This window comes from Vanellus vanellus, assembly GCF_965231255.1.
Source record: "Vanellus vanellus genome assembly, chromosome: 1".
Taxonomy (NCBI): domain Eukaryota; kingdom Metazoa; phylum Chordata; class Aves; order Charadriiformes; family Charadriidae; genus Vanellus; species Vanellus vanellus.
Window position 1 is genome coordinate 189,288,822 of NC_138905.1, and position 17,598 is coordinate 189,306,419.

The 17,598-nt window shown below is 39.0% G+C and overlaps 1 protein-coding gene across 1 annotated transcript; it reads right to left on the bottom strand.

Moving 5' to 3' along the window:
• Nucleotides 1–6,203: 6,203 nt before the first annotated feature.
• On the bottom strand, nt 6,204–15,079 carry CCDC122 (coiled-coil domain containing 122; the record flags this gene model as incomplete). Its single annotated transcript, XM_082484651.1, has 4 exons — nt 6,204–6,368; nt 11,043–11,159; nt 12,318–12,716; nt 14,966–15,079. 4 exons carry the CDS (start codon nt 15,077–15,079, stop codon nt 6,204–6,206), a joined length of 795 nt encoding a protein of 264 aa, XP_082340777.1.
• Between the last annotated feature and the right edge of the window lie 2,519 nt (nt 15,080–17,598).

Consider the following 17,598-nt stretch of genomic DNA (forward strand, 5'->3'; position numbering starts at 1 on the left):
GTAGTCACTCGAAAGAGCCAGACTCTGCCATAAGGCCCGCAAGAACTGAATCAGCTGCAGGACGCCTTTCTCTTGTCAAGTATATTGAGTGCCTCAAGCAATGACATTCATACCTTATGTTTAAGCTTTCCAGAACACTGACCTTGAGACAGAACTGCGCTTTCAGGCTAAAACATTCAGCCCAGGCAGGGTTATTTAAGAAGCCTGAAAATACGGGTTTATATAATATCACAGTATCACAGTATCACAGTATGCTAGGGATTGGAAGGGACCTCAAAAGATCATCTAGTCCAATCCCCCTGTCGGAGCAGGAACACCTAGACGAGGTTGCACAGGAAGGCGTCCAGGCGAGTTTTGAATGTCTCCAGAGAAGGAGACTCCACAACCTCCCTGGGCAGCCTGTTCCAGTGCTCTGTCACCCTCACTGAGAAGAAGTTTCTTCTCAAATTTAAGTGGAACCTCTTGTGTTCCAGCTTGAATCCATTACCCCTTGTCCTATCACTGGTCGCCACTGAGAAGAGCCTGGCTCCATCCTCATGACATTCCCCCTTTATATATTTATAAACGCTAATAATATGTTGTAAATCCATAACTACCAGCTATAGACAGTTTTAGTCAGCTGTAAGTCTGACCTAATCTTTTGAAATATATTTTTCAGCAAACACTAGGAAGCCAATGATCTTAAACAGGATAGTTCTTACTAAGAAGAAAATGACCCAAGGAAAAGGTTGTAGAATCGTAGAATCATAGAATGGTTTAGGTTGGAAGGGTCCTTAAAGATCATCGAGTTCCAACTCCCTGCCATGGGCAGGGACACCTCCCACTAGACCAGGTTGCCCAAGGCCACATCCAGCCTGGCCTTGAACACCTCCAGGGATGGGGCCTCAACAACTTCTCTGGGCAACCTGTTCCAGTGCCTCACCACCCTCTGAGTGAAAAATTTCTTCCTAATGTTTAATCTAAACCTGCCCTCTTCCAGTTTAAAGCCATTCCCCCTCGTCCTATCACTACATGCCCTTGTAAAAGACTGCTATTAGCTCACAATAACATTTTTAAGATGATTTTTAAGAAAAAAAATGAAGTCCTACTTTTAGTGAATTTGCATTATAACTGAGATTAGAATAGAAGGTCTGAAGAAATTTGCCAAATTCTTCTTTTAAAAACAGTTAAGAATATAATAATTAAGAATAAATAAATAAAATCCTCCAGTAGTTGTTTGCAGTTGTAAGAGTTAGAATACTCAGCATCTCCTTTTCATCTAGTCTTTTTAGAAATAAAATAGCATTTTGGATTATTCACCATGTTCTGTAGAAATACTAACTATTTTTACAGTAAGTATTGATCAAATCGAAACTGTGAACCGTGCCTTTACCATGTAAAAAGACATTTCACCGCTAGAGGGAACTATTAGACTTTATTATCGGTGGGGAAAAAAGCATTTCAAACTGTCAGGGCGAGTTCCACTCCAAAAAAGTCTTCAGAACTTCATTGAAGAGACTGCAAGTGACATATTATGATGATTAATATAATGTGTAGATGAAAGAAATACATTGAAGCTTTTATGTGACATCTATTCAGTAAGTTTTGAATATATAGTATATGATATTTATAATAAAATGAGAGATTAAGAAGGTTGCTGATCTTGGAAAGATTTAGAAAGAATTTTACTGAATTACGTAAGACTAGACTATGTTAAATTAAAAAGCTACTGCAAAATGTAGAAACACTCATGTAATTTCCTAACAGGAGAAATCTCTGTTCAACACAGAGCACTGACCTTTGCTCATTATTGTAGCAGCCATTTTCAACCAGAATTATATTTAGTGACATGATAAAGCTGTCTCCTCTGTCTGCTTTCATCCAGATGGGGAATGTGCAGTACAATTATCTTTCTTCATGGGGTAGGGAGGGTAGAGATTTTGTTTGTTTATCTTGCTTTGTCCTTTGCAGTTTGTGGTTTATTTTTTTTCCTTTGTTTTGTTACGTTGCTACATGATGTTGCTTCCTCTAAATGCTAGAAAATGCCACGTGAAAGAACTGGATGTGGTACTTTAAGCAGGCTGTGAATTGTTTTTCTCGATCCACATTTCTGAGACAGTTCATTGCACTGCCTTAATCCTGCCCCTGAAAAAGTGTTTGCCTCCTGCAAAGTGTACAATTAAAAGAAAAATATTTCAGTACTACTTGGAATTCCTCAAGAAGTCACTGCTTCGACATGACTCAGAGCTACATGCTGCAACCACATTTTAACAAAGGATCTAATAATTACTTTGATAATATATTCATGCATTTCAGAAAATCGGGTAAGAGTTCTGAAAGGGTTTTTTTTCACCCTCAGCACCATGACATACCATCAATGCACGGTGTGGTCATGATTTCTTCCTCCTCTGAGGCATCGTGTATGAACCATAGTAGAAGGGCATGCGTTATGTACTGTCACACTCCTGCACACAGCTCTGCAAGTGATCCTCCTGAGGGCCAAAGCAAACCCTGCAACAGAGGCAAAGCAGCATTAACATTGGCGTCTAGCCCCAACTCACCTTCCCTCTTCTGTTGTGTATCACGTGTAGCCTTGATGAGGGCAAAGATCTTAGCAGGTATGTCTGAATTATCTGACACTTTTCCTCTGCTTCCGCATCTGAGGTTGTTGGGTCACGTGGAAGGGTTTCATGTGGAGTGTCAGCTTACAGCATGGGGAAATCCTTCCCTTTAGCACCCATCAGTACATTTGCTGCATCACGTGACATGATCCAATGCCTGTATTGTTTCCCTGTTGAGTGTGGAGTTCCCCAAATATCTTCCGACTCATTTACACTATATAGTTGGAATCAATCCAGCTTCCTGTGCTTCAAACTTTCGCTAAGCAGTGAGTAGGACTCATTGGTTGGTAAGTTTTTCCACGCTCTTATTTATTTACATGTTCGTTGCTGCTTGCTGTCTGTTTTGCTGTTGAGAGTGGGCACTCACTCCTCTTCCCGTTGCCTGCAGGGCGTTGAAGCCAGAAGTTCCTCCCTTAGCCCCACACCCATCCTCAGAAATGACTGACAGGGGTTTGGCAGCATGCTTCTCTACTGGGAGCTGGGAGAGCCTTACGTAAAGAACACAAAGTGCATTCACCGAGTTATCCTCCGAAAATCATAAATCGTTCTCCTGCTGTCTGTGCTTGCTTGCTAAGAGAAAAAAAAAATACCCCAAGATCAACCTACTACTGTTCAACATTGTACCAAGAAAAATCTGCCTCAGCAGGTTGCCAGGATTTGCTGGAATTAGGCATTTTATTAAAAGCTACATACATTTCTTTTTTCATGTTGTACAGAATGCTGATAGCTTAGAGAAGGCAGTAAGTTATATTTCCTTTTTTCAGCTGAGTTTTTTTCCCAGATGAGGTTTTCTCCCAATTAACTGCAATTCACTAGTAAAATGTTTATGCCTTTCTTATATTTATTATCTGTTAAATATTAAATGCTAAATTTGAAATGCTGCACATGGAAGAATATATAAATATTGCATGATACAAAGTTCTGTTTAATCAGAAACATGCAAAATGTATTTGATCCTGTAAAAAGTGTTATTAAGCACATGAAACAACTGAATGCAGATTTCAGGTGTACTCAGTGACTAAAGTTCTACAAGTTTGGTGGGGACTGAGGACAAGCAAAGCTTCAAAGGTTAGATATGAATCAACTCAGTTGTCAAGGCAATTGCATTAAACACATAAGTAGTATGCTTATGTGGGAAGAGTGATTATAATTGTGGCATTTAACTAGGACAGTGATGCAGGATGACAATAACAACCAGAGTCCTTATAACAAATGATTTCAGAGATGAAACAGACTTTTTGAAACGTGGTGGACTTCGTACTAAACAACATTTGTATTAAAGAGTTAACGTTCTATATAGTCATCAAGGCATAAGTAAAATGGATTAGGGACTGGCTAACACATTTCCACAGATAATGGTTAAAGAAGCTCCTATATACGAAGGGGGTATTCACAATGGGACTCCACAGACATTAGTATTAAGACCAACACCAGTATTTGTATTTGATATGGAATTAAAGGTAAACTTAGTTCTAGTATAAATGTTTTAATTATAACAGAACATAACAGTTATACATAGCACAGACACACAGAGTGAAATTAAATAATTGAACTATAGCTACATTTTGTGGCAGTAAAGCTGAGAAGCTGAGGTGTACTTTAATTTCGAAAGCTCCCACCATACATATGGGGATACGGCTAAACCATACAGCAGCTCCCTTCAAGCCTGCACAGCTGAGTTTCTTCTCGGGAAAACCAGGACAGGAATTGGAGGGAATCAAAAGTAGCCAGGGCTCTTTTTGATATAGAGTTCAGCTATTACCAGGTGTAGGGGAATCCTCTGTAGTTACCAAAGTATTTGAGACACAACTGAGATAAGCTTAGTCCATTTAAATATGCATATTGAAAAAGCAAGTTTTACACTGACGAAAAGGGAGGAATACACCTTTGATAGCTGAGGACCCTTGAAGGGGTCAAGGGTCCCAGTAGACAAGAATACGAGCTCTCTTGCAAAGTACAGAGCAAAAATAAGTATTAGACAACTTGGGCCTTGGACGATAGGAAGGTGTCAGTGTAGGAGAAGGGAACACTTCCTCTGCGTACAGCACTAACGCAAGTAATACACGCAGCTCTTGTATACACCTTTATTAAATTACATCAAACAATTTCAAACCATGTACAAAAGAATGATGAAAGCAATATGAGATACTGAAACTTACTGAGATTTATGAAAAGGAACAAGGAAAATGAAGGTCCAGCAAATCATTCATTTCACATTACTGTTACTATAGCATGGGATATTGAGGTTTTCATTTGTATATTATTGTTTTAATGAAAGTAGCCTGGTTGATAATGTTGCAAAGGGAAAAGACCAAGCCAAACAAACTGGAGAGTCTAACAATGTTGAGAGAGAGAGCTTTCATGAATCAGCATATTGCTTAAAATAACTTTATATTAAGTGAAATAAGATATTAAGGGAAATGTAAATATACATGAATATATGAATGTTCTAACACATAGTATTGCATTTTAAACTTTGCTTTCCTAAACTAACAATATATAGGCAGTTTAACATTTCCCACAGTAAATACTCAATTTGCGTTAATCTTCGTTTTATATTCAGGAGTAAAGATAAATCTAAATTATTCAAAAAAGCACCTCAAATAAAAAGCTACTTCCATAGAACAGATAAACATTACAGGTTATGTCCAGTCACAACTATTACCTTAAGTGTAAGCATACTGTAAGAAAGTACTGTAAATTCCTCAAATGCCAAGCACATAATAAAAAGAAGGCAAAGAAAATGTCTACTGTTCACTACTATTTTAACAAGAATTTTAATAGGTCCTCATTTATGTTAAGAATCATCTTACCAATCATTAAGCACTTAGATGTTAGATGGCTAATACTAATTAGTTAAGATCCTTGACACAGTAAGTTCCTCTATAATCAATCATCTATAATGCATTCCTATTTCTAGGAATTTCTAGCTGCCCAGTACTGTCTTTACCTACTCATTCCTCTTTGCTAACATGTATTAAGCCAGTTGAAGTCAGATTATCTGAAGCCCAGATCTGAGCGTACTTGTTCCTAAGCCTTTTATAGCTGGACAGCCTATATCTGCCTAGGACCTCCTGGCAGATATAGGGCAAACAGGCTGTAACATCCTCTGTATGAACTTCCCCCCCAGCAAAATACATGTCATCGGAGCTTTCGGAGTTCCTTAGTAGGTTGCAATAATAAGGGATGTGGGTAAAAGATACGGAATTTTGGTATCTCAAGAATGCAAATATACACTGACATGAATTTCTCTGTAGGAAAAATAATGTAGATGTCAGACTTCAAAGATCTAATCAAATAAAAAGGAACTCCTCAAATCTTGTTTGATTGACTTCAAATGACTTTTTAGATAAAATTGGCACACATTTTGGAAATACCAGGAAATGTTAGTAACTTTCTTCCTGAACTGTCTCTGGCTACCGTTAAAAAAAAAAAAAATAGCAAAGTTAGGCCACAAAATGAAAGGGAGAAAAACTTTAAAAAGAAAGAAATCACTGAGCCTTGGCCTAGCTATTGGGCTACTTTACTATTTGTAGTATATCCAGGAAAAAAGATCCTCTGTCTAGAAAAGATTACCCACATTGTAGCTTTGTTAGCTTTGTTTTATATGCTACTTTGTAACTCCACTACTCCAAGACACTTTCTTAGTTCTGCTGCCTTCTTCTCCAACTGCTGAATGTTCCAGTGCCATTGTCTTTTATTTGAATGGAGTTTGTTCAGTTGGCAGTGCAAACGTTTTAGAATGGCATCATATCTTTTATTCTGTACCTAATAAAACAGAATAAAATTCACTTCAAAACTTCTTTCAAGTAAAATTATTTACAGAGGTGGGTTCAGACACCTAACTCTGTCTAAGTGTAGATTCTGATATTCAGCTAAGTCATTCCATGTTTACTTTATAGCTACTGAAGAGACACAGACAACTAGGAAGCAGTTAATCTGATTTATTTCAGATATCTGTTTCAGGACAATATGAATCATGCCTCTCTTTCTCACTAAGGGAAAGAAAAGCTCTGTCCCACTAAGAGCTTAAGTGCGGAGTTCAATGTGGATACCTGCTCTGTAGATGTCTAAACTTTAACAAAGTAAATCCCACCCAAAAAGTCAGCATCTTACAGCTGTGGCAACACTTTGTACGTGGAAGATTTCAGGCTCCAGAGTGAGAAGTGAGAAAGGAAGATATTTTCATTCTTTGACAAGTGTGTTTGAGTATAAATTAGAATACGAATGAGGTAACCCAGATGGCTGTAGTCACATCTTCACTGTTGCACTGCACTTAAAAAGGTGTGGTTTTGTTAGAAAGGCAATACTGTGGCAATGTAGTACTGTATCAGTTTTGCCCCCATTGCTCCCTTATGGCGTCTGCAGACAACCCTCTGAAGACAACCCTCTGAAGATTTGCGTTCTGAAGTTGTCTGCAGACAACCCTCTGCAGACAACCCTCTGAAGATTTGCATTCTGAAGTATAAGAGCATGAAGCATTCATTATAATAAAAATGGAAATAATGAGTAGTCACTTAATGAAAATTTGGCTTACTTACCCTAGTTTGAATGGCATATGAGTGGTAGTGTATAATTATTCTTGTGTCTGCTTATTGAAACATTATTACACTGTATTTAATGTACACATGATGATGTACAGCTGCAACAGAACTACAGCATTGCCAGTGACTTCCTGTGAGTTTTGCTGCCCAAACTTCACATATAACTACCTCTTTCCTTCACTAATGTTTTATAAATTGCACTGCCTTATTTTACTTGTTATGGGTTGTCTTTCTTCGTGGTGCCCGGCTCTCCACTACAGTTCTTCACAACTTTTCAAGGGATACTGTCAGATTCACTTCTCTGAATGAGTGCCTGCAGGATCTGAACATGACTAGGACTGTGTTGTACAACACTGAACCATCTATGATCAATATTATCTGCTTTTTTTAGAAACGTGTCTCTAGCATCATTATTGGGAAATGCCTGGCACATCTGCTGAGGCAGGGAGCACTCATACATTTACTGAATAGAGGTGAGGGAGAACATTGCTATTTTTACTGGGCCTCGTGTACATAGAAGTTAACCATTAGAAAAAATTTTCTGGGCACTTGTGGAATCTCCATCACTGAGGTCCTTCAAGGACAGGATAGACAAGCATCTGCCAAAAATAATATAGCCACGTGCTAATGTGGAAGAACAAGTCCAGTCCCTTGCCATGGGCAGGGACATCTTTCACTAGATCAGGTTGCTCAAAGCCTCATCCAACCTGACCTTTAACACTTCCAATAATGATAACTTCCCTGGGCAAGCCCTGAAATGTTTCACCAGCCTCATTGTAAAAAAAAAAAAAAAATCTTCCTTATCTCCAATCTAGATCTACCCTCTTTCAACCATTTAAAACCATCACTACAGGCCTGGGTAAAATGTCTTTCTCAGTCTTTCTTACAAGCCTCCTTATATTATATATCCAAAGGCCACAATAAGGTCTCCCCAGCACCTTCTCTTCTCCGGGCTGAACAAACCCAACTCTCTCAGCCTTCCTTCATAGGAGAGGTGCTCCAGCCCTCTGGTCACCTTCACAGCTCTCCTCTGGACCCACTCCAACAGTTCCATATCTTTCCTGTGCTGAGGGCTCCAGAGCTGGATGCAGTACTCCAGGTGGGGTCTCACCAGAGCAGAGTACAGGGGTAGAATCATGTCCCTTGAACCTGCTGGGCACGCTTCTTTTAATGCAGTCTAGGAAACAGTTGACTTTCTGGGCTCCGAGTGCGCATTGCCAGCTCGTGTCCCATTTTTCATCTACTAATATCCTCAAGTCCTTCTCTACAGGGCTGCTCTCAATCAATTCATCAGTCAGTCTGTATTGATATTGGAGATTTCCCCAATCCACACACATGGCTTTGCACTTGGCCTTGTTCAACTTCATGAGGTTATAAGGAGACCAGCTACTTTGGCCCATGTAGTGGTAGAAGCTGAGAATCCATGCAATATGTAAAAGTCCTATGACAAGCACTGAAGTCTTGGGGTCAGTCTGCAAGCTAAGACACCTAGCTCTAAAGGTGTATGTGTGACCTACATGTCTACATCCTTGTTTTGATCAACAGAAATCTAGCCAATGTATACTACAAAGTCTAGAAAGACCAGATTATGCAGCTCACCCTACTTTAAAAACCTACATGTGGCCAACTGAATTGATATCTGGAATACATCAACTTCACTGAGTAGACCTCCAGTGATTATAATGGGAACCTGTGTGACTCCTGTGTAGTCACAAACAACCACAGTTAGGTATTGACAGTCTGTAGCTGAATCCCACCACTGCAGCTCAACGGAACCTCATCCATGTGTCAAGTATCTTACTTTATTCCCATGCTTGACTTGAATATTCTTTCCCGAGCTGTGCTGAGGATTGCTGGGTATTAATGTCTCTGTCTGTCCATTGTCAGTTTTTTATATTAAAAATCAGATTGTTTTCCAGAGAGCTCTTAATAGAAAATAATAACCTGAAAGATTACATTTTTAAACCTGCTTCTTTCCAATACAAGAAGATCATATAATCCAAACAGAAGAACAGGTTAACCTTCACAATTTAATTAAGTTGGTTTTGATAACAGAACAGAACATTATTGGATGAAGGGATAGAGTGTGCCATCAGCAAGTTTGCTGATGACACTAAACTGGGAGGAGTGGCTGACATGCCAGAAGGCTGTGCTGCTTTACAGCGTGACCTGGACAGGCTGGAGAGTTAGGCAGAGAGGAACCTAATGAAATTCAACAAGGGTAAATGTAGGGTACTGCACCTGGGGAGGAATAACCCCACGCATCAGTACAGGTTGGGGGCTGACCTCCTGGAGAGCAGCTCTGTGGAAAGGGACCTGGGAGTCCTGGTGGACAACAGGATGACCATGAGCCAGCAATGTGCCCTGGTGGCCAAGAGGGCCAGTGGCATCCTGGGGTGCATCAAGAAGAGTATGGCCAGCAGGTCGAGGGAGGTCATCCTCCCCCCTGGTGAGGCTGCATCTGGAGTACTGCGTCCAGTTCTGGGCTCCCCAGTTCAAGAAAGACAGGGATCTGCTGGAGAGGGTCCAGCAAAGGGCTACGAAGATGATTAGGGGATTAGAACATCTTTCATATGAGGAAAGGCTGAGGAACTTGGGTCTCTTTAGTCTAGAGAAAAGAAGAATGAGGGGGGATCTTATTAATGCTTTCAAATACTTAAAGGGAGGATGCCAGAGGGATGGGAAGAGTCTTTTTTCAGTGGTGCCCATTGATAGGACGAGGGGTAATGGGCACAAGCTTGAACAGAGGAAGTTCCATCTTAACATGAGGAGGAACTTCTTCACTTTGAAGGTAGTGGAGCACTGGAACACACTGCCCAGAGAGGTTGTAGAGTCTCCCACTCTGGAGACATTCAAAACCCGCCTGGATGCTGTCCTGTGCAACCTGTTGTAGGTGACCCTGCTCTGTCAGGGGGGTTGGACTAGATGATCTCCAGAGGTCCCTTCCAACCCTGACTATTCTGTGATTCTGTGATTATTGTTGGGCTGCCTAATTTCAGTTTGAATTTAGAGAACTCTCTTAGGAGAATGTTGCCTTGATAATAAAATATTTTCTCAGATGCAAAAGAGCATAGACTTATTCTAAAGTGGCTGTGATTTGCTTTTCAGTTTAAAAATTCTCTGCTCTTCCCTATTACATGAAAAATTCTTTTCTCCTCCTGCATTTTACAATGGGCAATAGAGCTAACCTTAGATCAGTTAATCTTTATATTATCAAGCTTTGCTCATTAAATTCTGTGGCATTTATTTGAACTAACAAGACAAATGATGTGAAACTTCCAAAGTAAAAACTATCTAGACATACAAAGTATTTTAGTAAGAAAGAAAAAGTAAAATATAGTTCAATTATTTAAAAAGAGAAGGTTTTAACTATTTATCAGAATTTTATCTTGGCAGCTAATTAGGAGCTGCTGCATTATCCCTAATTTAATGTCTGCTCAAATTAGGGAGATTCATGGGAAGTCCATTTTCTTGGTGCAATTGATTCTTCCATTGATGAATTATCAGGAACCATGAAACAAATCATGAATAATCAACTCAGCAACAAAATTTAAAGTATTTCAAAAGTATTACAGAAATAAAAACCTGTGCATTTTGCTTCACTACCTTTCAGTGACCTCTTTCTTTTCAGGACATCATTCCAAAAGTTCACAGCTGAACCACTTCTTAAAAGACTTAAGAAAAAATGTTCTTAACTTCAATTTTTCTCATGACAGCAATCAAGTTCTGAATTTTAGAAAGGCTATCAGTATCAAGAATTTAATATAGCATAGTTTAATATAAGTATGCCATAACTGAATGCATGGCGAACAATGGTATATAAAGTACTTCAAACTTAATTTGCACTATCTACATTCTGTCAGAAGAACTCTAATTATATTTTATTCAAATGACTCACCTCAATTTCTTTTCTAAGCTTAGCATGCACTTTTTTCTCTTCTTCCAGCAAATCTGTTTTTTTATTGATGAACTCTTTCAAAGTTGTGATTTCCGTTTTTAAAAGTGTAATTTCTTCCTGCACATATAAGTCAAGATACAGAAATCCCCTCCTTAAAAAGTTGCACAATACATCTATTAAACTTATTAAAACTGTCACATTTTAACAGTCTTACTTCATTAATAGAGATGAGATAAAGATCTATAATAAACAATTACACATCAAAATAATTAATAATAATTAAATTAATAATTTAATAATTGTAATTAAAAGTAACAATTAAAATAATTTATAACATGGCTTTAGATACTTAAGGAGATATACTCTTGATCTGAAATATGCAAACAACTACAACAATACAGGAATTTGAACTTGTTTTGGTGGTCCTAATTTTGCTTAAAATGTAATTTATTGCAAAATCAAAGAAGATTTAATGTAATACTCCAGAAAGATTTTTCTTTCTTATACAGAAATACAATGTTAATGGGTCTTTATTTACCAATATTTAAAGATTTGCTTGTACATCCAGATTTTCATCAAGGTACGTGAAGAGAGTAACACGCAATTTTCAATAATGCAAGTTGCATCAGAGTTGAAATCTGAGACCCTGTTTCAGCTTCATAGTTGTGTTTGTTCTTATATTGGTAAAGTTTTGTGGCGAAAAATTCCTACATGGTAGTTTTTAATAAGTATTGCTATTAGGGCCAAGTAAAAACAACAGTGTTAGACTAGAATGCCAGAACAAACGTGTTTTTCCTCTTTCCTTCTTTCTATCACCATCTCATCAAATCTAACTCCTGTTGGCAAACAGCTCAACTGTAGTTTGTTACCTGACAGCAAAGTTAAAAGAATACTGTGGTCTTACATGAAAAATGTAACAACGTGGCAATGTTCCACAGAACTCTGAAGTGTTCCTGTAAGTTTATTCAACAACCCAAAGAAGCCCACAGATAGTTTGGCAATGATATAGTTCAATTTACAGCTCTGCAATTTTTTTCATAGCTGAGTTCATTCGATCACATAGAATGAACCTGACTTTCACAATAATATACAGATACCAACGGCTGATGATTTTTTTTTACTGCATGCTGAAGTCAAAATTTCTTCAATTAATGTAGCATTATAATTCATCTATATTCCCCATAGTCAGTCCCTCATGAACTGTACACATACTAGTTAAACTATGTCAGAATTATTTCACACAATAGGAAAAGAATCTAAGATGACATACAGTACCTGCACTTGTTTTATAACAGATCCTTCTGGATTCTGGAGATCACGCATTAACTCCTCTTTCTTTGTCTTTAATTGTTCAACAACAGCTTTCTTTTTAGCAAGCTCAACCATAACCGGCATTTTACTTTCCATCTCCCAAAAGAGATGTTTATGAGCCTTTATTTTTTCCCGATATTCATTATTTCTTGCAAATGTCATCTCGAACTCTTCTTGTACTATTTCTGCATCATGCCGCAGCTTTAAATTTTCAGAATTTAGAGCTCTGACTTGGGCCTCCAGATTTTCACAGTGATATTTTGTCACTTCTATGGCATCATCTTGCAGATATATTTCCCTTTCTGTTGTCTTTGTTTCTAACAGAATAGAATCCATTTCTTTTTCTAGTTCCTGAAACTTTGCCTGTAAAATATTTCAGTGTTCACTTAAGAACATTTTTTGAGAGGACACTAGGTATCTAGTTAAACACTGTAATTTATATTTCTTCAACAGTCTTCTTTTTCACTTGTTCAATGTGGCTTGAATAGAAATTAGAGTTTCCTAAAATGATCACCTTAGAGGCACAATGCAAGAATACTTAGATTTCTCCCCTTAGAGTCTAAAATATGAAATAAAGTATCCTTGAAATTACTTTAAATTCCTCATATTTGCAAGATACATAGGACATGACAGATCAAACCCAATCCTAATGTTTGTTTAGAGCCAAAATCTGATTCAATAGAAATCAGACTAAAAATAACTAGAGCTGCCAAAAATCACTTACAAACCCACACAAACACATAGATGGGGGTTTAGGTGATGGAGCTTAGTTAGCTTGTTCTACTGAAGGTTTTAATCCCGCCTTCATCACAGTAGTATTTGAGAGTAGGCTATTTTTATATATTTATATATATTTATTATATCCCAGCTATTTTAACCCCCTAGGAAATATGCATCTAGTCCTAAAAAGGCCTCTACATCTTCTCATTGATGAGAATTGAACAACTCCAGGAAGTAGTACTTCAACCCATCATAAGAAGTCTAAGATGGGAAGGCTGAACTGCTGCCTCAGAAATGTTTATCTCACTTTGTTGACTACCAAGGGAACCTAGATGACTAATATGGGTTTAACATCTGACTTGTAGGTGATGTAACCTAGCTATGATGAATCCCACCCAAAGTAACAGCCAACAGTAGTGCATTAAGTGAGAGAATTAGCATTGTGATTTATGTCATCTATTATCTTTTCCCTAATGGAAGCAATACAAGTGCTATGAAATCTCTTACTCAATGTCTCGAACAGATTAAGACATTATTAACTGTTAAGAACAAAAAGTTTCTGCATAACTTTTAATTTGGAAATCTTGAGCTATGGTTTTAGCAGGATTTGTATCAGTGCCAGCCACCATTTACTGGGGACAGGAAAGCAAAAGATCTTAATGGCAAAGATCTTCAATTTTGGAAGGAAATTACTGTTTTCCATGTCTTCTGTGACACGTACACATGGGAACAGATGCAAAGATGAAAAAGCAGTTCTGCATTCTTTAAGTTCATAATTATTTACCTTTGCTGTTCTGGTAACAATTATGTTTGTATGGAATTTCTTAAGAGTTTGGGCGTTTTTGAAAGAAAAAGGCAAAGGTGTGGAAGAGGAAGAAAATAAATGAGCGACCTTAATTACCTAGAGGTCTAAAGTTCTGAGGGTATTTTGAAAACAGAGACCCTTGTTTAAATTGCTTGATCACAAATTAATTGTTGCAGCACCATCATACTATATTATGGGTTGGTATATCATTAGGAGAAAGCTTCTTGCAATGTGTGGCCAGTCAATTGACATTCCTAAGCAATAAAAGCTTTCACTGCTCCTTCAGAGAAATTATCATTGTACAAAATTTAAAATGTCATTTCAGTTGTAGGGCTATTCACAGATGTTATAATTGGAACTCTACTATTTCCGTTTGCATTCTCCCATGTGCAAAAATGCCTGAATGCTATTGTGTCTTTCCTCAGACTCAAATGTAAGTCTTTCAATAGAAATTTGATCTCAAAGGTTAAACAATAATAGAAAGCTTCATAAATTTTGTGAGAGATTAGAACAGAAATCATTACACAGTCTTCACAAAAACTACATGTATCCAGTGTTCTACAAAATATTACTAAATAAAACCAGTATTTAATGACTACTTAGGATACCCACTTCAAATGCACAGAAAAAAGTATTTTGTATCAAAAAGGTGCTAAGATAAGTCTGGTGAAAATCTGCCAAAAAGGATCCTTTTAAAATCCCTTTTTTTTTTTCTTCTCAATTAGTTACTCAGGAAATCACCATGAAAAAAAAGCAGCGCTCTAACTTTGTGTTGAGTTTTTGTGGGTTTGCTATCTCAGTGTTTTTGGGGCTTTGTTTTGGTTTGGTTTATTCCAAATTAAAAAAAAAAAGTTTCTGCTAAAACCTGCTGTAATGAAGTCTCAGTTGTGTTGCAGCCTTACAAATAACAATGCACATACACAGTTTTGGCTAAGCCTAAATGCCACATACAGAAACAGAATGGCTGCTTTAAATGCAAACACAAAGAAAAAAATGAGGTACCATCAGCTTCTCTTGCTCATAGGAACACTTCCTCATCTAATGAAAAAATTAAATGAATTCAATTACTCTAAATAAGGTTTATTACCTGCAATTGGAAAAGAACTGTTTTGCTTTTTTCTATCTCTGACACTTGTGAATGCTGCTGCTCTGCAACCTGTTTTACAACTTCAATTAGTGATGGAGAATTTTGCTTGGCCATTTTAGTCGAAAGTGCAGAACTGTAACGACATGAAAAAGTGAATTGTTTTATCCTCATTCTATTTAATTCCTGACTGTTAATCAAGGAGAACAATATTAATGCCTTTCCTGTGGGATCCCAAAGCAATACATTATCTCATTTGATCATTTTTTATTAACAAGTTACTAATGAGTGGATGCCCAAAGCCAATGATCGAGAATTAGAACTCTTCCTTGCAGAATTTTATAAAATAAGCTATTGCAATGTTCTTCTGGGTTCTCTGCAGGACAGATCCTCAGTTTGTGAATACAGTCATACCTCTTAACAGCATAGTAAATGCATCAGAGCAGGCTCTGATATTTAGCCTGAATATTTACATTATCACAGTTACCATACTGCAAGTTTAATAGCTATATTAGCTATTAAACTATCCTCAATATAAGACAAACTAGAAATTGAGAAAGCTGTCACACTGAAAGTCACAAAATAGTATCACTGTAAAGATTCCCCCCCCAGTGATTAGAAAATATTTAGTACTATTTTTATATCACTTCAGATAGAATAAGGTGATTTAAGAAAATCTGTATTGTTATATAAAGTGACACCAAACTCTCGGGAAAATGCAATGAGTCTGGCACATACAAAACCCATCTTCAGGCCCAACGTATTAAATGGCATTCAGATGACCCACGAACTGTGCCTGAAAGTTTCTAGTCTTGACTAGGAAACCTCATCTCCCGCTTTATATTTAAGGGCTGTTGCGACCGTTGTCCTGGCACCCCTCACTTCTCCCTATCCCTATCAAACACCCCCCCATCCCCAAGCAGACATTCCCAAACCCTCCAAAGGCACTGAAAGGCGAACAGAGCGGAGCCAGGCGCCCTGACACACCACGAGAACCCCTCCTTTCCCCACCTACCCGGCGGGGAGGGCGAGCAGCGGCAGCCGGTCGCCCCCCTTACGCCGCCGCCGCCGCCGCCCCCTCAGTGAGGGGCTGCAACGGCCACCCCGCCCCCGCCCCTTCCCGCCCAACGGCCAGGGAGCGTCGGCCAAGGGCCGGCCCCGCGGCGCGGCGTGCGGGGCTTAGGGAGCGTCGGAGAACTTCAGCCAGGGAAGGCGGAGCGGTGTGAGGGGAGCGCGGCCGTTAGCGGCGGCCAGGGGGCACGGAGAGCCGGGAGAAGGGCCGGGGAGAGGGAAAGGGGAGGCTAAACCCGGCAGGAGACGGAGGAAGAACGGAGGGAACAGGTCATCCTGTCAGAAATGGGTGGGTGCTTAGCGGTAGGGCCCGCAGCAGTAGCGTGGCCCGGCTCTGCCTGTGGCTGAGGCAATTTTACTTCGCTTCTTTTTCACTTCTGAGTGCCCCGAGTTGCCTAATTCGTTGTGTCAAACGGCATTTTCTGTCATAATTTGTTAGCACTTCGCGTATGCTGCAGAGAACATAAGTTTTGCTGGGCACCGTTGGTTACGAGGAAGAAGAAGAAACGTGGCCTGGTTTGTCCTGCTGTACGCAGTGCCCCGTGTTACAGCCACGGGCTTGTCTCGTGCCCGCTCCTATTCCTCTGAACTCCGGGTTAAGGAAAACCCCGCAATTTTTTATAATTTAATTGCTCATCTCAGCGTAGAATCTCTTTATTTCATCCCTTTTCTGAAATGGCAGAAGCTGAGTGTAGTACTTCAGCCGGAGACATAATGTCAATTTGTAATTTTTCAGTATTGTTTTGTACCCTGGATATTTTCTGACCTTTTCTTTATCCTTTTTCAGCATTCTGCACCAAAAAATAGCCCCAGTAATTCTTTTTTTTCTTCCTTAGCCTGGTTGAAGGGAAGAAAATGGTTGTGTTGGTCTCTTTCCATCAAGTCCTGCTGTTAATTTTTAATGACCTAGTTCAGACACATTTGGCAGTGGGGTGGAAAGCCTCAGAGATAACTGATTCCTGCAGATTTGATGAAAATAGGTGTCTGGGTGGGGAAGGACAAGATACCCACACCAGTTCCCTTTGGGAGGGAGAGCCAGGAGGATTCAGCTCTCATCCCTCCGCCCAGCATATGCTGGAAGGAAAAGCAGGAGGGGAAAAGGTGAGGGACTCCCAAGGAGTGTTCTGGACCTGGCAGAAATGTAGATTTACTGAAGCTGAAGGGAAGGGAGCAACAGGGGGCATAGGACAGCAATTCACAGGAAATATGATTTTATTAATCACTCTGTTCATGAAAAAGGTACTTTTTTTTTTTGTCCTTTAGTTGTCATATAATTACCTGTCACGACTGATTTTAGTACAGCTGAGAAAATGTATTTATTATCATATGATTCTTGGACAAAGCCTGATACAAATCCCTAATTCCTCCACTTGCCTTTTGACCTTTGCATTGTCCTGTCAAAACATTCAGCCTTTCTTACAGACCTCTGCAAAATTTCTGACTGCTCCGAGGAGAAATCAGCATCTTCATTTCAGGCCTCTGACCCTGAGGACTGGCCTCTCGTAACCTCTCTATCTGGGTCCTTCTGAATATACTTTTTCTTGACTGACTGCCAAATTCTTCCT